The sequence below is a fragment of the Gambusia affinis genome, linkage group LG21 (genome assembly GCF_019740435.1).
Source record: "Gambusia affinis linkage group LG21, SWU_Gaff_1.0, whole genome shotgun sequence".
Lineage (NCBI taxonomy): Eukaryota > Metazoa > Chordata > Actinopteri > Cyprinodontiformes > Poeciliidae > Gambusia > Gambusia affinis.
Genome location: NC_057888.1, coordinates 996,251 through 1,018,338, shown reverse-complemented (window position 1 = coordinate 1,018,338; position 22,088 = coordinate 996,251). Strand labels below are relative to the sequence as shown.

General features: G+C 39.6%; 2 protein-coding genes across 43 annotated transcripts in view; one reads left to right on the top strand and one right to left on the bottom strand.

Moving 5' to 3' along the window:
* LOC122824368 (NACHT, LRR and PYD domains-containing protein 14-like) overlaps positions 1–22,088 on the bottom strand; it is a 155,583-nt gene that overhangs the window by 74,638 nt on the left and 58,857 nt on the right. For 16 of the 42 annotated variants that reach the window (XM_044104896.1, XM_044104897.1, XM_044104894.1 and 13 more), the window contains 4 exons: positions 20,393–20,578; positions 18,534–18,716; positions 18,159–18,332; positions 14,353–14,529 (listed from right to left, as the gene is read on the bottom strand). The exons of 5 other annotated variants lie outside the window; for them this stretch is intronic. In XM_044104896.1, the coding sequence (XP_043960831.1) occupies positions 14,353–14,529; positions 18,159–18,332; positions 18,534–18,716; positions 20,393–20,578 (720 nt within the window). 21 more of the 42 variants (XM_044104925.1, XM_044104926.1, XM_044104921.1 and 18 more) reach the window with 21 other exon arrangements.
* LOC122824475 (caveolae-associated protein 4a-like) lies at positions 636–2,129 on the top strand. The gene has a single exon (XM_044105208.1). It carries the CDS (start codon positions 803–805, stop codon positions 1,226–1,228), a length of 426 nt encoding a protein of 141 aa, XP_043961143.1. The 5' UTR covers positions 636–802; the 3' UTR covers positions 1,229–2,129.

Here is a 22,088-nt window from a genome sequence, read left to right as displayed (position 1 = left end):
TTAAAATCAAGACAAATTAGTCATGCAGAAAGTATAAAGTATAAACTTCACAGAACCGATGTTCTGTTCTCTCAGTGGGTTTTCTGACGGTCATCTTTGGGTCAGGCTGGTTGTTTTGGCTAATCTGAAGATTTATGGCCTTGAAGGTTCATTTTGTACGTCTCACATTTGGCTGCATCATTTATTTTAAAGTACATATTTATTTTATAAATAGGGATTTTTGTTTAGGATCATTAATGTCATTGTGATATTAACTCTTATGGTTGATCCAAACATTCAGTCAGTTTACAGTTGATTTTCCTCTGATGGTCTCCCAGTATGAACGAGTGATGAATGAGTGATGAACGAGTGAGTTCTGCTCATTCTTCAACATTTCTCTGAAACCTGAGTTAGTGACAGTTGCTCGCTGTGGTTCAGCTTGGAGCTGGAAGCTGCAGCTCCCTGATATGTTTAGCTGCCTGCAGTTCGGCGCTGAGCTGCAGCAACAGGTGCTGCAGTTTATTTATGGAGGCAGGATCAAGACCTGCAGCACTGACCCCCCAAGTCTGGATGACACATTGTAACCAGCGACAGATTTAAACCTGACATCATTATTAAACTGTCTGAGAAAAACAGTTAGTGCACAGGTTGTCCTGCAACATTGGAAGCTGATATTTGATCTGTTTCTGTTTCCCAGGGTGACCAGGAAGTTAAAGCTGTCGCACCAGGTAACGAGCCGGCAGAGTCCAGCGGTGGAGCTGCAGCAAGACCTGAGGTGGAACCAGACAAGTTTGAGTTCCCTCCAGAGTCGGACGAGGAGTACATGGTTGTGGAGGAAGCAGACTCCTCGTCAGCTGGCCGGATGAAGAAGACAGGCATGACACGCATCGAGAGCTTCAGAGCCACCTTCTCCAAGGAGAACATGAGCAAGACCCGAGAGAACCTGGGCACCAAAGTCAACAAACTCGGCGAGCGAATCGTAACGGCCGAAAGGCGCGAGAAGATCCGCCAATCAGGTGAGAAGCTGAAGGAGACCTTCACCAAGACCGTCCCAGCGAAGCTGAACCTGAAGAAAGAGAGAACTGTGGCTGAGGGTCAGGAAGGAGCAGAGGGAGCTGCAGAGGCCGCCGTTCCAGTTCCTCCTCCTAAAGGCCGTAAGAGCAGCCCAGGAGCAGCCCGGGCGGCCGAGGACGAGGCCACGGCGGCCGAGTCCGAGGTACCGATGTACGACATGAAGCAGCTGTCATAAGTCAGGACAGGCGGCCAGTTTTCTTTGGACCTGAGAGACCACAGAGTGATGGATGGATGTGGAGTCAGCTCTGATCGGAGAGCAGACACTGGATGGACGAAGGTCTAAGATTGTAGAAACAGTGGAGAGAAACGAGCAACAAGCAGATCGAATCACATTAACACGACTGAACACTGAGACAATAAGATTCCTGAAACCACTGAGAGGTTTGATTCTGTTTTCAGATCATCACCATCACATCCACAGGATCTGGTCATTTTTGTTTTGTGTTGTTGAACAAATTGTGAATGATTGAAATGTTTTAGGACTTTATCACGAGTTCCTCCTGATGCTGCTGCTGCTCACTTATTTACATGTTGAAGTTGAAATGTTGACAGATTGAGTTTGTGGAACATTTTGTTCTTGAATATCTTGAAAAATGAGGGAAAGTGAAGTAAAATAAATGAATTTCTTTGTTTGGAAGTAACAGGATTTGATGGTTTGTTCTTGAAGAAATCTTTGTAGATTTTCAGATTTATAAAGAAAACAAAAACAAGAACTTAAAAAGCTCCTACATAAAGAAACAACCTCCAGATTACAGTTTATATCATCAGATTTAGACGAATCCCTTTAACAAGTTTGTTGTGATTCTATAAATAAATGCAAACAATTCATTAATTTTTACTGAACGTAGAAATTTATCTTTCTTCATCTTGATTTATTCATAATTTTTCTTCAGGGGCAGTTTTTAAAAATAAAAGCAGGTGTGTTATAATATTTGTATATTGTAGTTTTACAGATAAAAATATTCCACTTGAAGACGAGAATCATAAGAATAAAATCTAACTTGTCCAGTTTTGAAGGAAATAACTGAACAGAGAGGAAAGTGACAGTTAAAGACAAATAAAGATCTGTGGTTTTACTGAGTGTTTTTGTTTTATTCTTTGAGTTTTACTGTGAATATAATGTATTATTTATATTCAGTAAATTAATAGTTAACTTTAGTTGGAACGATTTTTGATTAATTTCATCAGTGAGATGAAGACCTGAATTATTGGTGGATCTTTAGAATAAATAAATCATTTTAACTGAACTCATCATGAAGCTGAAGGTCATAAAATAATCCTTCATGAACCAGTAATGAGATTCAAGATGATGTGAGAATCATTCATATCAGCTGGAGGAAAAGGTCACAATGCTGTTTGTAAAGCTGTTTGACTCCAGGAATGTTTTATATTTCACCTCAAGAGATTATGAAATAAAATATTTCATTAAAATCAAGAAAAGCTTCTTCCTCTAACTGAAGAAACCATCATGGACTCACTGAGCAGAAAACATCTAAAATATAAATACATCCAGAAACAAAATGTAGCCAGAAACTGTTGGATTGAACTTTATTTCATATTTTATGGTTACAGATGAAAACAAATCAAAGGAAAAAGAAGTAAAACATCTGGATCATCAGGAAACAGAGAAGATTCTCTTCTTTATAAAGTTAATCATCAAAACCTGCAGAGATCAGAATCACTTCCACCTGCAGAGAGAAGAAAGATGCAGAGATCAGATCAGTGAGTTTCCAGCTTCTCTCCAGCAGCAGTCAGTGACGCAGCACATCCAGTAGAAAGAGCAGCAGGACCTTCAGTTCTGTTCAGAGAGCTTTACTGGGAACACTGGATCTTTGCTTGATGCTAACTGGTTTAGTTCAATAAACTAACAGCAGCTGGAATCACTGCAAACATTTACTTACTTTACATCCTTTACAAAACTCTTCAGCTGCTGAACATCTGAATCCTTCAGGTTGTTCCAGCTCAGGTCCAGTTCAGTCAGATGTGAGGGGTTAAAGGTCAGAGCTGAGGCCAGAGAAGAACAGCTGATCTCTGACAAACTGCAGCTCCTCAACCTGAATAAAGAATAAAAGATGTGAGCTGAAGCCAACAGGATGCAGGTTAACCAGTCCAACAGAACCAGTTAAAGAGTCTCATGAATATTAATGCCAACATGCTGCTGCTTCAATAAAGACCTGCTGACTTCAGCTCTTAAACTCTGTCAGCTCCACCAGCAGCTCCATCAATACAAACTCAGCTTCTGCAGCAAATCATCCAAGTTTCACACAAAACCAACAATCAGGAGGAAAAACCAACTAATGGAGATTAATGCAGAGAAATTCAACTATTTCATTATTCATCAGCCAGAAAGACATGAAGTCATGGAGAATATTTAATGTCAAAGTGACTTTAGGAGCTCAACCAGAACCAGAACCAGAACCTGGTACTGGGTCATGATGAGTTGGAGGATTTTACTGTTGAAGCATCAATCATTGATTATAGATTTGTTCCTGTCACATTCTAGAAGCTGAAATTCTCTTTTCTAGACTGGGCTGAATGACCTTTGACCTTCTCCACATGAGGGGGATTTCCAGTCCCAATGCCGTCTGGTTCTGACCTCAGATCAGCCGGTCCAACTCAGACACTAAATGAATCTCTGGCTCCAAGTCCAGGAACAAACTCAGGAAAATGTTTCTTACAGCAGAAGATATGAACTTTGATTTTCAGATGAATTCTATCAAATTATTCACAGAATAGAAACTGAACTGTTACAAAGTCAATCTGGAGAAAATGGAGAAAAACTGAAGGTTTGAAAGTGGAGCTGAACTGGCTGCAGTTTTCTGCTCCAACATGTTAAAAATCCTGAGCTGCTGATTCTGCCTGGCAACACCAGGATCACTACTGTTGACCAGAAACATGCAGACACAACCTCCAGGGTCGGCCTGTCAGGCAAACCTGTCACTGCTAAAGAGGACAGTGGCTGATATTTAGACCTTTGCTGAGGAAGAGAAGATCAGTGGATAAGATCAGCTTCACATGGAAATATCAGCCCATAAATGATCTCCCACAATTCAGGAAATATGGCCGACTTATCTGAGCTCCTCCACTTTAAAGAGATTCAAACATTAAAGTGACATCAGTATTTTAACTGATTCCATCTTCCCGTCTATCAGCAGTTTTCCTCATTTCTAAAACCACAGAAGCTTTAATTTGACCAAAGCAGAGAGGAGTAACAGTCTGGACCATGAAGACCCTCAGAGTGGATCAGTAGAATATCAGCCAGACGTCTGCAGGTTAGTGGCAACTTGGCCTGTCGCCATAAACCATAAATCAATTAATCGTACCATCAATTAAAACTATCGAGGTCATTTTAATTATCGTCTCTTCCAGCCTTTTTCTCTTTCTGCTGATGACACTGAATGAAAAAAGGTTCAACTCCGCTGCTCTCCACTGACCCTCCCTTCCTCATTTCCTCAGTGTAATGTCCAGTTCACACTACACCATCTTAGAGCTGTCGGCCGATTGTCGGCCCATTTTCAAAACCTGAGAGGTCACACATTAGCCCACAGAAATCCTAGGTAGAACGGTTCCATCGGGTTCCATCGGGTTCCATCGGGCCGTGTGGTGTCCAACAATGGGCACAAAATAATGGCTCCAAGTCCAGTGAAGTCATTTTAAAACCAGGCATTAATCAATGCTTTACTACAATCTACCTGCAGTGCATGTGTCTCTAGTGTCAGCGTAACGTCCTGACTGAATGAAAATCATTAGAACCTTTTTATGTCACGTTAACGAAGAACAGCTGAAAAGTTACCGGGTTCATCAACTGGTACCAATTTGTCTCCAACTCCTCCCCTCATCATTTCTATATTCTTTACACCAAATGTTTTATAAACATTAATGTTGTTTCCACATATCATCTCCAATGTCCGCTGGACTTCGGGTTGCTCCGTGTCAGCTGTTTGGGATTCCCCTCTGTAATTTCCCCTCAGAAAGCAGGAGGAGAATCCGGCTTTCTGATTGGCTACCTGTCACATTCAACAGGCTGCCTTAAGCTCCCAGTGGGGAAAACCCCTGATTTAGATCGGAGCGCCACAACGATCTACCGTAACACACCACACACTACAGGATGATCGGTTATGAAACCACAAGAGACAATCTGAGAACATCAACGTTCTCAGATTGTCTTAAGGGGAAAATGTAGGAGTGAACTAACGTGTAGTGTGAACTATTGCATCAGGTAGTCGATGTTCCATCTTCTCTATTTAAATCTAATGATTACTGAAGGACAATATGGTTTACAGACTTCATAATCTGAACTCTTTTGGTTGAATCCAGTATTTATTTACACTTTGGTGTTTTTATTCAAGTACATTTTTGTTAATGGAGACTGAGAATCCATTTTATTTTAGTTTTTGGTTGTTTTGTTTATTTTATCAGTTCCAGTGTTAAATGTTCTTTTCAAAATAAAGTGTATCTATCTTTGGCAGGAAATCACATGAATTATTATGTCATTTCTATTGAATCAGTGTAAAAAGGTCTTCAAACAATATTATTGTTTATCGCAATAATTTTTGACACAATTAATCGCTCAGTAAAATTTATTATCATGACAGGCCTGGTGGCAAGAAAACTTTCACATCACAAACATCAACAATAAACTAAAACATGGAGACTTACTTTAATCGTTGTAGTTTACATTCTGGATTCTGTAGGAAACCACAGAGATCCTTCACTCCAGAATCTTTCAGGTTGTTCCAGTTCAGGTTCAGTTCAGTCAGATGTGAGGGGTTAAAGGTCAGAGCTGAGGCCAGAGAAGAACAGCTGATCTCTGACAACCTGCAGTCCCACAACCTGAATAAAGAATAAAAGATGTGAGCTGAAGCCAACAGGATGCAGGTTAACCAGTCCAACAGAACCAGTTAAAGAGTCTCATGAATATTAATGCCAACATGCTGCTGCTTCAATAAAGACCTGCTGACTTCAGCTCTTAAACTCTGTCAGCTCCACCAGCAGCTCCATCAATACAAACTCAGCTTCTGCAGCAAATCATCCAAGTTTCACACAAAACCAACAATCAGGAGGAAAAACCAACTAATGGAGATTAATGCAGAGAAATTCAACTATTTCATTATTCATCAGCCAGAAAGACATGAAGTCATGGAGAATATTTAATGTCAAAGTGACTTTAGGAGCTCAACCAGAACCAGAACCAGAACCTGGTACTGGGTCATGATGAGTTGGAGGATTTTACTGTTGAAGCATCAATCATTGATTATAGATTTGTTCCTGTCACATTCTAGAAGCTGAAATTCTCTTTTCTAGACTGGGCTGAATGACCTTTGACCTTCTCCACATGAGGGGGATTTCCAGTCCCAATGCCGTCTGGTTCTGACCTCAGATCAGCCGGTCCAACTCAGAGACTAAATGAATCTCTGGCTCCAAGTCCAGGAACAAACTCAGGAAAATGTTTCTTACAGCAGAAGATATGAACTTTGATTTTCAGATGAATTCTATCAAATTATTCACAGAATAGAAACTGAACTGTTACAAAGTCAATCTGGAGAAAATGGAGAAAAACTGATTTGATGAAGGTTTGAAAGTGGAGCTGAACTGGCTGCAGTTTTCTGCTCCAACATGTTCAAAATCCTGAGCTGCTGATTCTGCCTGGCAACACCAGGATCACTACTGTTGACCAGAAACATGCAGACACAACCTCCAGGGTCGGCCTGTCAGGCAAACCTGTCACTGCTAAAGAGGACAGTGGCTGATATTTAGACCTTTGCTGAGGAAGAGAAGATCAGTGGATAAGATCAGCTTCACATGGAAATATCAGCCCATAAATGATCTCCCACAATTCAGGAAATATGGCCGACTTATCTGAGCTCCTCCACTTTAAAGAGATTCAAACATTAAAGTGACATCAGGATTTTAACTGATTCCATCTTCCCGTCTATCAGCAGTTTTCCTCATTTCTAAAACCACAGAAGCTTTAATTTGACCAAAGCAGAGAGGAGTAACAGTCTGGACCATGAAGACCCTCAGAGTGGATCAGTAGAATATCAGCCAGACGTCTGCAGGTTAGTGGCAACTTGGCCTGTCGCCATAAACCATAAATCAATTAATCGTACCATAAATTAAAACTATCGAGGTCATTTTAATTATCGTCTCTTCCAGCCTTTTTCTCTTTCTGTTGATGACACTGAATGAAAAAAGGTTTAACTCCGCTGCTCTCCACTGACCCTCCCTTCCTCATTTCCTCAGTGTAATGTCCAGTTCACACTACACCATCTTAGAGCTGTCGGCCGATTGTCGGCCCATTTTCAAAACCTGAGAGATCACACATTAGCCCACAGAAATCCTAGGTAGAACGGTTCCATCGGGTTCCATCGGGTTCCATCGGGTTCCATCGGGCCGTGTGGTGTCCAACAATGGGCACAAAATAATGGCTACAAGTCCAGTGAAGTCATTTTAAAACCAGGCATTAATCAATGCTTTACTACAATCTCCCTGCAGTGCATGTGTCTCTAGTGTCAGCGTAACGTCCTGACTGAATGAAAATCATTAGAACCTTTTTATGTCACGTTAACGAAGAACAGCTGAAAAGTTACCGGGTTCATCAACTGGTACCAATTTGTCTCCAACTCCTCCCCTCATCATTTCTATATTCTTTACACCAAATGTTTTATAAACATTAATGTTGTTTCCACATATCATCTCCAATGTCCGCTGGACTTCGGGTTGCTCCGTGTCAGCTGTTTGGGATTCCCCTCTGTAATTTCCCCTCAGAAAGCAGGAGGAGAATCCGGCTTTCTGATTGGCTACCTGTCACATTCAACAGGCTGCCTTAAGCTCCCAGTGGGGAAAACCCCTGATTTAGATCGGAGCGCCACAACGATCTACCGTAACACACCACACACTACAGGATGATCGGTTATGAAACCACAAGAGACAATCTGAGAACATCAACGTTCTCAGATTGTCTTAAGGGGAAAATGTAGGAGTGAACTAACGTGTAGTGTGAACTATTGCATCAGGTAGTCGATGTTCCATCTTCTCTATTTAAATCTAATGATTACTGAAGGACAATATGGTTTACAGACTTCATAATCTGAACTCTTTTGGTTGAATCCAGTATTTATTTACACTTTGGTGTTTTTATTCATTTTTGTTAATGGAGACTGAGAATCCATTTTATTTTAGTTTTTGGTTGTTTTGTTTATTTTATCAGTTCCAGTGTTAAATGTTCTTTTCAAAATAAAGTGTATTTATCTTTGGCAGAAAATCACATGAATTATTATGTCATTTCTATTAAATCAGTGTAAAAAGATCTTCAAACAATATTATTGTTTATCGCAATAATTATTGAGACAATTAATCACTCAGTAAAATTTATTATCATGACAGGCCTGGTGGCAAGAAAACTTTCACATCACAAACATCAACAATAAACTAAAACATGGAGACTTACTTTAATCGTTGTAGTTTACATTCTGGATTCTGTAGGAAACCACAGAGATCCTTCACTCCAGAATCCTTCAGGTCGTTCCAGCTCAGGTTCAGTTCAGTCAGATGTGAGGGGTTAAAGGTCAGAGCTGAGGCCAGAGAAGAACAGCTGATCTCTGACAAACTGCAGCTCCTCAACCTGAATAAAGAATAAAAGATGTGAGCTGAAGCCAACAGGATGCAGGTTAACCAGTCCAACAGAACCAGTTAAAGAGTCTCATGAATATTAATGCCAACATGCTGCTGCTTCAATAAAGACCTGCTGACTTCAGCTCTTAAACTCTGTCAGCTCCACCAGCAGCTCCATCAATACAAACTCAGCTTCTGTAGCAAATCATCCAAGTTTCACACAAAACCAACAATCAGGAGGAAAAACCAACTAATGGAGATTAATGCAGAGAAATTCAACTATTTCATTATTCATCAGCCAGAAAGACATGAAGTCATGGAGAATATTTAATGTCAAAGTGACTTTAGGAGCTCAACCAGAACCAGAACCAGAACCTGCTACTGGGTCATGATGAGTTGGAGGATTTTACTGTTGAAGCATCAATCATTGATTATAGATTTGTTCCTGTCACATTCTAGAAGCTGAAATTCTCTTTTCTAGACTGGGCTGAATGACCTTTGACCTTCTCCACATGAGGGGGATTTCCAGTCCCAATGCCGTCTGGTTCTGACCTCAGATCAGCCGGTCCAACTCAGAGACTAAATGAATCTCTGGCTCCAAGTCCAGGAACAAACTCAGGAAAATGTTTCTTACAGCAGAAGATATGAACTTTGATTTTCAGATGAATTCTATCAAATTATTCACAGAATAGAAACTGAACTGTTACAAAGTCAATCTGGAGAAAATGGAGAAAAACTGATTTGATGAAGGTTTGAAAGTGGAGCTGAACTGGCTGCAGTTTTCTGCTCCAACATGTTCAAAATCCTGAGCTGCTATGAACTGATTGATACAGACCAGACAGGTTTTATCAAAAATAGATGAACTCAGGATAATGTGAGGCGAGCGTTACACCTGTTCCACATTATGAGCAGAAATCATTTGAAATCTTTAGCAATCAGTTTCGGTGCTGAAAAAGCCTTTGATTCTGTACGATGGGATTATTTATATTTGGTTCTGCAGCGATTTGGTTTTAATAATACAATTATAAATAGTTTAAAATCATTATATAGTTCACCAGAAGCCAGGATCAAAATAAATGGAGGCCTTTCAGGCACAATTCCTCTGGAACGAGGCTGCAGGCAAGGATGTCCTCTGAGTCCAATCCTCTTTGCACTTTTTATAGAACCACTTGCTCAAAAGATCAGGGAAGACCCAGAAATGAAGGGAATCATATCTAAGGGAAGAGAATACAGATGATGTCCTGGTGACCTTATCTGACCCAGATGCCAGTCTGTCCAACCTCATGTCCTGCCTCCACCAGTTTGGACTTCATTCAGGTTATAAATTAAATATTGGAAAAACTCAGACCCTGAGCTTTAACTACTCAACCAGAGAGGAAATAAGTAACCAGTTCAAATTTAATTGGAAAACAAGAACCATGAAATATTTAGGTGTAAATATTACTAGAAATGTAAACAAAATATACAAAGCTAATTCTGGTACTATGACTAATAAAGTTCAAAATAACCTGGACAAATGGGCTCCCCTGATGCTCCATTTGTACAACCGAACAGAAATCATAAAAATGATCATTTTACCTCAATGTTGTTCCTTTTTCAATCTTTACCAATAGAAATTCCTACCAAGCAGTTTAACGAGTGGAACCGGATCATTTCCAGGTTTATATGGCAGAATAAGAAACCAAGGGTACGTTATAAAACGTTACAGTTACCAAGAGATAAAGGAGGAATGTCACTCCCATGTTTGGAAAATTATTACAGAGCAGCACAACTTCAATTTGTGGTTTACTGGTGTGAAGAGGGGAAAATGGAAAGAACTAGAATTAAGTCAAATTGACAAACACCTCAAGACTAAATATGCAGATGAGTTGTGTGTTGCCACAAAAGTCCCTCTCAATATCAGGTTTAGAGAGTTTTCCACTTTTAGAAAGGAAAACTAGGTTATTAAGATGGATGAACACGATAGGGACTTTGTACCAGCACAACTTGACTCAAAATTCAACCAACTAACCAGAAAAGGCTTGACATCAAACTGCAGGATTTCTTCTGGTTCTGATCTGGAAAGTTTCCAACAACTGCAGGAAAAATTTGACCTTGACAAACGAGACTTTTTCAGATACTTGCAGCTCAGGCATCACTTTAATAAGAACATTAAAATGTTGGAAAAAATGATCAGGACCTCATTAATATCTTTATTGATGCTTATAAAGGTAAATCTTCTAAGAAGAGGCTGTCCAGACTATATGTGTGCTTAGAGAATAATAAAAAAACATCTACATTATATATTAAAAACACATGGGAAAGAGAGGCTAAAATAACGCTGACAGAGGACGAGTGGCTCAACATTTGCCAAACAAACTCCACCACCACTAACTCAGGACACTGGAGGGAACGTTCATGGAAGAATATTGTTAGGTTTTTATAACCCCCAAAAGGACATTTTCTCAGACAGCAGATCTGAATCTGGACATTGTTGGAGACGATGTAACAATGTGATGGCTGCCCATCGATTCATTCCTTCTGGCTGATGGTACTCAAAGAGATAAGAGCAATTCTTGGTTTCATAATTGAGTACAATTTTAAAACTATATATCTAAGTAATTTACCAAATGAACTCAACACTCAAGATAAATACCTTGTGAAAATAATACTGATAGCAGGAAAGAAATCAATAACAAGAAGGAGGCTCAGTGGGAGCCCACCGACGTTGTGTGACTGGTCAGCCATTGTTGAAGAAATACATGAAATGGAAATACTGACCTTCTCTATTAGACTCCAGGAAAACAAAATCCAAAAATATTGGTTGAAATTGTTAATATATAGGAATTTGAAAGTGAATTGAGTGTTAAATTCATTATTCTGGGTGCTGGATGGTTTGGCAGGACTTGGTAATTCTGCAAAGAAACTCTCACCTGTTTGACTCTTCATGGAAATCTACATACATTGTAACCTGTTCACCTAAAATCTGTTTCAATTTTCATTTTTTGTGATGCATTGCTGTCTCTCCCCCCTTGGTGACTCTCTGTTCTGATTGCTGTTCACTGTACTTGTTGTGATATTTTTATTTTATTTTTCATTTTATTTGATTTTTGTGTTGGTGTTTTGCCATGAATAAAAATTTCATCAAAAATAAAGTATAAAATAAAAAATCCTGAGCTGCTGATTCTGCCTGTTTGTCTGAAATGCTGCAAAACAATAAAATCATAAAATAAAACAATAAAATCATCAAATAAAACAATAAAATCATCAAATAAAACAATAAAATCATCAAATAAAAACAATAAAACCATAAATAAAACCATAAAATCACAGAGCTGCTAACAGCAGGGAAACTATTGCTAACTATCAACATGGAGGTCTGACCTGGTGGGTCTGTCAGTCAAACTCACTGCAGAGCAAAGAGGACAGAGGATGATTTCTAAAGCTTTGCTGAGGAGAAGATCAGATTCATGTGGAACATCATCCCATCACTGATCTCACAAAATGAAGGAATCAGGGCTGATTTATCATTAGAAAGAGATTCAAACATTAAAGTGACATCAGTATTTTAACTGATTCCATCTTCCCGTCTATCAGCAGTTTTCCTCATTTCTAAAACCACAGAAGCTTTAATTTGACCAAACCATAGAAGAAGAAAGCAGACTTTACAATGAAGACCCTCAGAGTGGATCAGTAGAATATCAGCCAGACGTCTGCAGGTTAGTGGCAAGAAAACTTTCACATCACAAACATCAACAATAAACTAAAACATGGAGACTTACGTTAATCGTTGTAGTTTACATTCTGGATTCTGTAGGAAACCACAGAGCTCCTTCACTCCAGAATCATTCAGGTTGTTCCAGCTCAGGTCCAGTTCAGTCAGATGTGAGGGGTTAAAGGTCAGAGCTGAGGCCAGAGAAGAACAGCTGATCTCTGACAAACTGCATTTCCTCAACCTGAATAAAGAATAAAAGATGTGAGCTGAAGCCAACAGGATGCAGGTTAACCAGTCCAACAGAACCAGTTAAAGAGTCTCATGAATATTAATGCCAACATGCTGCTGCTTCAATAAAGACCTGCTGACTTCAGCTCTTAAACTCTGTCAGCTCCACCAGCAGCTCCATCAATACAAACTCAGCTTCTGCAGCAAATCATCCAAGTTTCACACAAAACCAACAATCAGGAGGAAAAACCAACTAATGGAGATTAATGCAGAGAAATTCAACTATTTCATTATTCATCAGCCAGAAAGACATGAAGTCATGGAGAATATTTAATGTCAAAGTGACTTTAGGAGCTCAACCAGAACCGGAACCAGAACCTGGTACTGGGTCATGATGAGTTGGAGGATTTTACTGTTGAAGCATCAATCATTGATTATAGATTTGTTCCTGTCAGACAGAAGGTTAGAAATGACAAAATTAAATAAATATAAATTGAAATACATTTAAATCTCCCATTAATTCAATAAATGCATCATAAAATTATTAAAAACTTTAAAATATCACAAAGTTCTTTAATACATTAATAATTGAATATATAATGAAATTATTAAATATTCATTTAAATAATTAGATGTCAAATAAAATCTACCTTTAGAAATGAATTTAAATAATAAAATGTCTTTTTAATGCAGTGTTTGGCGCCCCCTAGTGGAGGCTCAGTGCCATTGCAGGAGGCAGGAAACGTTATGAATGACAAAATAAACAGTTACATAAAAGAGTTTGACTGTAAAGATGGTTTGTAGTTTGTTTTGTTTCAACCTGAAGAGTGAAATAAACTTCAGTTAGTTTGAAAACTAAATGTGTGTTTAGGTTTATGTCTGGTTGAACGATGTGAGTCCAGTTGATTCTTTTTTCTTTTTGGGGGATTTTATTGTAATCCATAGGGGGCCAGAAAATCTTTGGGAGCCACTGATTTAAAGAAATGTTTTATTTTAAATATTTTGAAGTGTTTCCCTGTATTGATTCATTTCCTGGCTGCTGTTTTGTCATTAAATCATTTCAAACTCATCACCCTCTGTGGGCGGGGCTAACATCGATCCTCTCTAATCATTGGTTGGTTCTGTTTGTGTTCCAACATGGCGGCTCTGTTGATGCAGAACCTGAATGACCTCTGACCTGAACTGCTGAGACATTTTAGAGCTAGAGACACAGAGGCTGGAGCTGCTCAGCCAGTTTGTAGCAGATCAATCAGAAAGTTGATCAAAGTCATTGGAGTTATTGATAGACATCGACTCCAGACTGATTGAAAAGTTTTCCACCACAACGTCCAACACCTGGACCAGGTGGTGCACCATGTTGTGACCACAGGGGGCGATAGCGAGCATTTATCTACATGAACATCTTGGAGACAAAGAAGAGCCATCAGAATATGATGGGTCACAGAATTTGGGGGTCAGCTGTTATACATGGCATGTTTCATAATGTATTAAATTATTTAGTGGAAAATTTAATGATTTATTGGCATTATGGCACATTTAATTTATTAAAGGGAGATTTACAAAGATGTATTTCATGGTATATTTTGATGGATGCAGATGCAGCCTCAGCTCTTTGTTCGCCCTTATTCTGAGGATTTCTGTGATTTTCCATTTCCTGTTTCCTCCCTGCAGCCACATGAGAGCAGCTCTTAAACATCTGGACTGATCTCTGGTCAACATTTACATCAGAAATATCAGCAATAAATTAAGACACTGTTTCTTACTCTAATCGTTGTATTCTGCATCCAGGATTCTGTAGAATATCACAGATCTCCTTCACTCCATCATCTCCCAGGTTGTTGTTGCTGCTCAGCTGCAGTCCAGTCAGAGGTGAAAGGTCGGAGTTCAGAGCTGAGGTCGGATCATCACAGCTGATCTTTGACAACCAGCAGTGGCTAAATCTGAATAAAGAATAAAAGATGTGAGCTGAAGCCAACAGTCCAACAGAACCAGTTAAAGCAGCCATTCTTAACCACAGTTGGGCCACCAGCGCCACCTAGAGGGCTGCAAGAAACCCCCAGGTTTTTACCTGTGAGCAGTGGTGGAATAAAGTTTACAGAAATCAGAGATGTTGCCGTCAGAATTCAGGCTCTTAGTTTCCACCACTAGGTGGCAGTAGTGAGCCAGTCAGTGGTTAAACACGCTCTAATGAGCTTGTTTAGCAACAATAATCCAGTAAGGTTCGGTACTGGAGAAGTATTTCATGCAGAATCTTTCCATCTCTAGTGCTGAGGGCTGAGAAACTCCTCTTCCTGATCACAACCTGGGAATCAGGATTCACATTCTGGCTTCAATAAAGATCCAACCTGAAACACTGAGAGCTGCTGGAGGCTCTGAGAGCCGTGAAGCCATCACACCCAGACTGGACCCCATCAGTCCCAGAGGCCTGAGGGTCTCACTAGGAGGACAATCAAATGGACAACAGTAGTTTGTCAAAAGAGAAACAGTCGGGACTGTTTATTTGTCACAGGTATGGAGGAGAGCTTCTGGCTCTGGCTGCTGCAGGTTCAAATTCATCTGCACATTATGAGGCTTTACCTTTTCATTTGCACTGGAAATTATTCTTATAGAATATTTCAAAATTATTTATTTTAATGGATTTATTTTAGATCATATTTAATTAATTTCAACATTTTCTCCAGGTTTTTGAATCTTCAGCCATTGTAGAAATAAAAAAGGAGAAAAAACCTCAGAAGTTTCTAGAACAAAACAAAATGAAGGAACTTTAAGTGAAAAACTTTACTGAAAGAAATCTGAAATTAATCTCAGAAATATTCTGGAAAAAATATGTAAATTTATGAGTTTCAAAAGTAAAACATGTTCAGAAATTTCCATATCAAATTGATATTCAGCTGCAGTTTTTATGCGGTTTAGTTAATATTCAACTAGTTGAACTGCAAATACAGATCCCAACATACATAAAGATGAACGTATGGAACTTTATCTCACAGTGACTAAAAAACTCAATAAAAAATCAGTGACTGTGGAGCGAATAACTTGTGAAATTAAACCACTTCACTGAAATGATGACGCTTCACCTGAGCCTCACAACTTCCTCCTGGTGGCATCTAGAGGAGAAATCTACGCTAGTCGGATCCGTCTGATCCAACCCCATTAACTTTAATTATCCAAGACTGAATTCAACCCAACATATTTTAATGATGATTTTCCTGCTTTAGTCAGCAGGAAAACTTCTCCTGTTTCTGTCTTTTGTTCATCCTCCCAGTCTGGAGGGAACGGATCAACTGAACTCAGGAAGCGTTGAACCCTGAGTGCGGTCCGGGTCAGGGTTCGGGATTTTACAAGGATTTTTCTGGCTGGTTTTGCTTCCCTGAAAGCGACTGATGTTCGGCCGTGACATCTGCAGAGACCCAAGGAAGGCAACGTCTTCAAGAAATCTGGTATGAAAGTGTGAGATCTGTCCAGGTTCATGCAGAAAAACAGATCATAAAAAGCCTAAGAGATTGCCACAGCCTTGTGTGTTGATTAATAATGATTACTCAATGTGTATTCTCTGTATTTTAGTATGTTCTCTGTAACAATGAACCAAAATCAAATAATCTATGGTTGTTGAAATACAATGAATTGATGTTTTATTTCCGAAAACTTTATTGATTTAAGGTGATTGTAAGGTTAAATGTATTACAGAATCATAAGGAGTAGCACGGTCAGAGTGTGGGTGCGACTTTAACAAATATGTGAGTTTAGAGGATGCAGTGGCCTGATCAGAATCAGATGACTTCCTAATTGCTCAGAGTCCACTGACTTCTTGAGAAAAGAGTCTTGTCCTACGTGACTGGGCCATTGTGACCAGGGCACGAGGTTGACGTGACCGAGTCTAAGTGTCCCAAGTGAATTACTGTCGCAAGGGAATTAGTGTCACAAGGGCCTTATTTCCCAACCTTCGACAGTTACGGTCGGAGCCTAGTTGCGCAGCATTCTTTGTCTCTCTCTTTTGGTACACTCCCATGGAGAGAGAAAAAAGTATAAAACCATGAGACCGAGGTGATACGATGTTCTTCGTCCCCGGCAGCTGAGTCTCGACAAGTGCAGCAATAAAACCAGCAGAGGACCACACCCTGGAACCAAGAAAAGCGCCTCACAAGGAGGACAACGGAGCATCTCACGCCGGACATAGGACAAGTTCCACAGACCAACTGCCTTGGTTCCTCATTGGATTTCCATCCTCTGCTCTCGACCCAACGATCTCAAATTACATCGCAACGGACTTGGGGAACTGAACAAAAGTCACAGGATCGACCAAGAGCTGTTCGGCTGGACAAAGCAGACAGTTCATTTTGTTTCGGGTCCAAGGAGAGTTTATGTTTCAAGGGAAAGACTCTGACCAAGGACTACAAGGACTTCTGTTGCCGAGATCTAGTTCCACCGATGGGTATGAGTTGTGCCGCCCCCCAAAGCCTCATTTAACCGATAGATGACAGTGTAGGAAGGTTATTAGGTAATAGGTTAAATTGATCTAAATTTTATTGATTTTCTTTGTATGGTAATCTCAATTAAATTCTGTATGTCTGTCATTTTCCTTGCTAAAGCTTGCTTAATAAATACATATATCTTAAAATTCTGATTAGGTTGTGGACATTGAAATTAATTGAGTCATTTGTAACAGTTCTTCTATTTATAGTAAAACCAGTATACATAATTCCAGTAATGTGGTGGCTTCAGACTTTCCTTTGGTGAGAGTAAATAATGACCCTGGGACTTAAATCTTAGTCACTAAATTTTATCTAGCCGATTCCAAGTGCACGTTACAATTTTAGAAAGAGAGCTACCGTTAACAGAAGTGGTTATTGAAGCTATGCAGCTGTGAGGCTACTCAGTTGATTGTTTCATAACTGAAAAGGGTCATAACTTCTGGATAGGAGGTAGTCAGAGCTAGACGAGTTCCTTTCGCCACCAGTTTAAATAGATTATCTCTTATAGATCTTGTTCAGGGTAAGACCCAGGTCTTAGAGATTTTCCAGACCTGTTAGACAGAGAACTGGTCAGTAGTCAGCCCAAGGAGTTGTGAGGAGAGGGCGGGGCTGGCTATTGCGTAGTAACAAACAAGCTGCATGTCTGAACATCTGCAGCTAACAATAGTCCCACTGTTAGCAACTTAGCAGCTTCCTTCAGACACTTGGGAACATTTCAGACCAAAACTATGAATCCACCAAAAATGGAAGGTCAGTCAAAATAATAATAATAATTTGGTAATTGGATAGGAAACTGCAATCAATGAACCCCTAATAATTTCATTCTAAGTAAAGCCTGGTGGGCTGCCAGGCTTCAAATACACTGGAGGAAACCTGATTTAGAAATAGTTTTTCTGATGTCTGAAGAAAATGAATCAGGGAATTTGAGGATGAGGCTGCAGATGGCAGCTTCATCTCTTTGCTCTTTGTGTTTCTGTTTCCTGTTTCCACCCTGCAGCCACTTTAACATGAGAGCAGCTCTTAAACATCAGTATTGATCTCTGGTCAAAACTTTCACATCACAAACATCAGCAATAAAATAAAACATGGAGACTTACTGTAATCGTTGTAGTTTACATTCTGGACTCTGTAGGAAACCACAGAACTCCTTCACTGCAGAATCTGTCAGGTTGTTTCCTCTCAGGTCCAGTTCAGTCAGATGTGAGGGGTTAAAGGTCAGAGCTGAGACCAGAGAAGAACAGCTGATCTCTGACAAACTGCAGTCCTTCAATCTGAATAAAGAATAAAAGATGTGAGCTGAAGCCAACAGGATGCAGGTTAAAACTGAAATATGAAAATAATTCATTTACATGGAAAAATGTTTGAGAAATAAAATTCTGCCATTTTGACAACAGGATGTGTTAAAGCAAATAAATGATGAATTAAAATAATTATTAACGTCTCAGTGAATCATTTTGACAGAGAAAACAAACCTTAAAGTTTTGACTTTAGTGACTGAACTCTGCAGGATCTCACACAGATGATTCACTCCAGAGTCTGTAATGGTTCCCAATATGATCATCTCATTTATTTCCAGTTCAGTCAGATGTTGGTTGGACTTCAGAGCTGAGGCCAGAGAAGAACAGCTGATCTCTGACAAACTGCAGTCCTTCAACCTGAATAAAGAATAAAAGATGTGAGCTGAACCAACAGGATGCAGGTTAAAACTGAAATATGAACAAATGAATCATAAAAATGTAGAAAATTAATTTCACTGAATGTAAAAGAAACATGATGAACTGATGTTTAATATTTGATCCAGTAAAACTGGTTTCTAGAGTCCAAACCAGCAGAACCAGATCCAGCAGGAAATGCGACACGCAGCTCCACCGTTACTCTCCAATTAATCCCACATCAGATGACAAACAGCAAATATACAACATGTAGTCCCACTGCGCTAATGGTGGTCTGAAAACAAAAGCAATAAAAAGTGAATTAATCTGTCGGATCTCCTCTCAGCCTCCCTTTGAGAAGCACAGAGAGCGTCTGCTGGTTTCTATCCAGACTGTGATGATGCATCCAACCACTTGGTGCGCAGACAGTTTCAACTTTACGCACAGAGAACATGGCAGAGCTCACCATCCATCAATATAAGAACAAGTTCTGTTCGAATATCATTTCTGATCTGGACGCTTTAGTGGACCGGAGGCTCTGCAGCGTCCAGCGCAGCTGTAGCCTTCAGTCCCAAAATATACACAATAATATGTCCATCTTACTGGAGAAACGTTGTCTGTCGAGCCCTCAGGTCAATAATCCGTCCATCCCAACAACAACATCCCGCAGTGCTGAGGCTTCTTCTGCTGTTTTGGTTGAGCAAAGCAGGAGGGACGACGGCTCCAAGAGCAGCCAAAGCAGATCTATTCTGTTATTATCTATGCTTCCAAGGATCCGTCTTCCCTAGATCGGCCAATTCTCAGGGCCCTTCAAAGGATCCAAACCCTAAATTCAGACTCAGCTGTTTTTGGTTAGACGGATCAACTCCGGTTCTCTCCACTGACCCTCATTCCTCATTTCCTCAGTGTCCAGTTCACACGACACGATCTCAGAGTCGTCGGCCATTTTCTAAACCTGAGAGACCAAAGACCAGATGACTAAAATCGTAGGTATTACGGTTGGACCGGGCCGAGTGTCAAGACACACCACAAGAGCAACACACCAAACAAAACCAATTTGTCTCACTGACATTCAGATTTCAGACAGAAAATCCCGTCAAAGCCTCGATATCACACGTGGATATAGAGCCAACAAACACGGCTGATGACGTAGAAACACTAGCGATAGATTGTGAGTTTATTTTAGGTCCTACTAACATCAGTAACTTGTATGGAACCAACAGAACCAGAAACCAGCCCATCAACCCCAACAGTCAGAGGAGAGTCCTCTTCTTGTCCTGCATTAACAGAGAAATGTCTGCAGGGACAAAGAGCTGCTTGTTGCTGATCAGAAAGAGAAATCTGAGAGCTGATAGTAAGAACGGAACCAGTTCTCCACAGGAAATATTAAAGTGCTTCATCTGAATCTGTCCCAAAACAGACTGGAACATCTCCACCATTCATTCACATCATTTCATTTATTTACCTCCATTTGGTTCAGCAGGAAAAACATTTTAAACTCAGAAAAATAAAGTTCAATATTCTGAAAGTCTGAAATATCAAAATAATTCATTTGCATGGAAAAATGTTTGAGAAATAAAATTCTGCCATTTTGACAACAGGATGTGTTAAAGCAAATAAATGATGAATTAAAATAATTATTAACGTCTCAGTGAATCATTTTGACAGAGAAAACAAACCTTAAAGTTTTGACTTTAGTGACTGAACTCTGCAGGATCTCACACAGATGATTCACTCCAGAGTCTGTAATGGTTCCCAGTATGATCATCTCATTTATTTCCAGTTGAGTCAGATGTGAGGGGTTAAAGGTCAGAGCTGAGGCCAGAGAAGAACAGCTGATCTCTGACAAACTGCAGTCCTTCAACCTGAATAAAGAATAAAAGATGTGAGCTGAAGCCAACAGGATGCAGGTTAACCAGTCCAACAGAACCAGTTAAAGAGTCTCATGAATATTAATGCCAACATGCTGCTGCTTCAATAAAGACCTGCTGACTTCAGCTCTTAAACTCTGTCAGCTCCACCAGCAGCTCCATCAATACAAACTCAGCTTCTGCAGCAAATCATCCAAGTTTCACACAAAACCAACAATCAGGAGGAAAAACCAACTAATGGAGATTAATGCAGAGAAATTCAACTATTTCATTATTCATCAGCCAGAAAGACATGAAGTCATGGAGAATATTTAATGTCAAAGTGACTTTAGGAGCTCAACCAGAACCAGAACCAGAACCTGCTACTGGGTCATGATGAGTTGGAGGATTTTACTGTTGAAGCATCAATCATTGATTATAGATTTGTTCCTGTCAGACAGAAGGTTAGAAATGACAACATTAAATAAATATAAATTGAAATACATTTAAATCTCCCATTAATTCAATAAATGCATCCTAAAATTATTAAAAACTTTAAAATATCACAAAGTTCTTTAATACATTAATAATTGAATATATAATGAAATTATTAAATATTCATTTAAATAATTAGATGTCCAATAAAATCTACCTTTAGAAATGAATTTAAATAATAAAATGTCTTTTTCATGCAGTGGTTCCCAAAGTGTTTGGCGCCCCTTAGTGGAGGCTCAGTGCCATTGCAGGGGGCAGGAAACGTTATGAATGAAAAAATAAACAGTTACATAAAAGAGTTTGACTGTAAAGATGGTTTGTAGTTTGTTTTGTTTCAACCTGAAGAGTGAAATAAACTTCAGTTAGTTTGAAAACTAAATGTGTGTTTAGGTTTATGTCTGGTTGAACGATGTGAGTCCAGTTGATTCTTTTTTCTTTTTGGGGGATTTTATTGTAATCCATAGGGGCCCAGAAAATCTTTGGGAGCCACTGATTTAAATAAATGTTTTATTTTAAATATTTTGAAGTGTTTCCCTGTATTGATTCATTTCCTGGCTGCTGTTTTGTCATTAAATCATTTCAAACTCGTCACCCTCTGTGGGCGGGGCTAACATCGATCCTGTCTAATCATTGGTTGGTTCTGTTTGTGTTCCAACATGGCGGCTCTGTTGATGCAGAACCTGAATGACCTCTGACCTGAACTGCTGAGACATTTTAGAGCTAGAGACACAGAGGCTGGAGCTGCTCAGCCAGTTTGTAGCAGATCAATCAGAAAGTTGATCAAAGTCATTGGAGTTATTGATAGACATCGACTCCAGACTGATTGAAAAGTTTTCCACCACAACGTCCAACACCTGGACCAGGTGGTGCACCATGTTGTGACCACAGGGGGCGATAGCGAGCATTTATCTACATGAACATCTTGGAGACAAAGAAGAGCCATCAGAATATGATGGGTCACAGAATTTGGGGGTCAGCTGTTATACATGGCATGTTTCATAATATATTAAATTATTTAGTGGAAAATTTA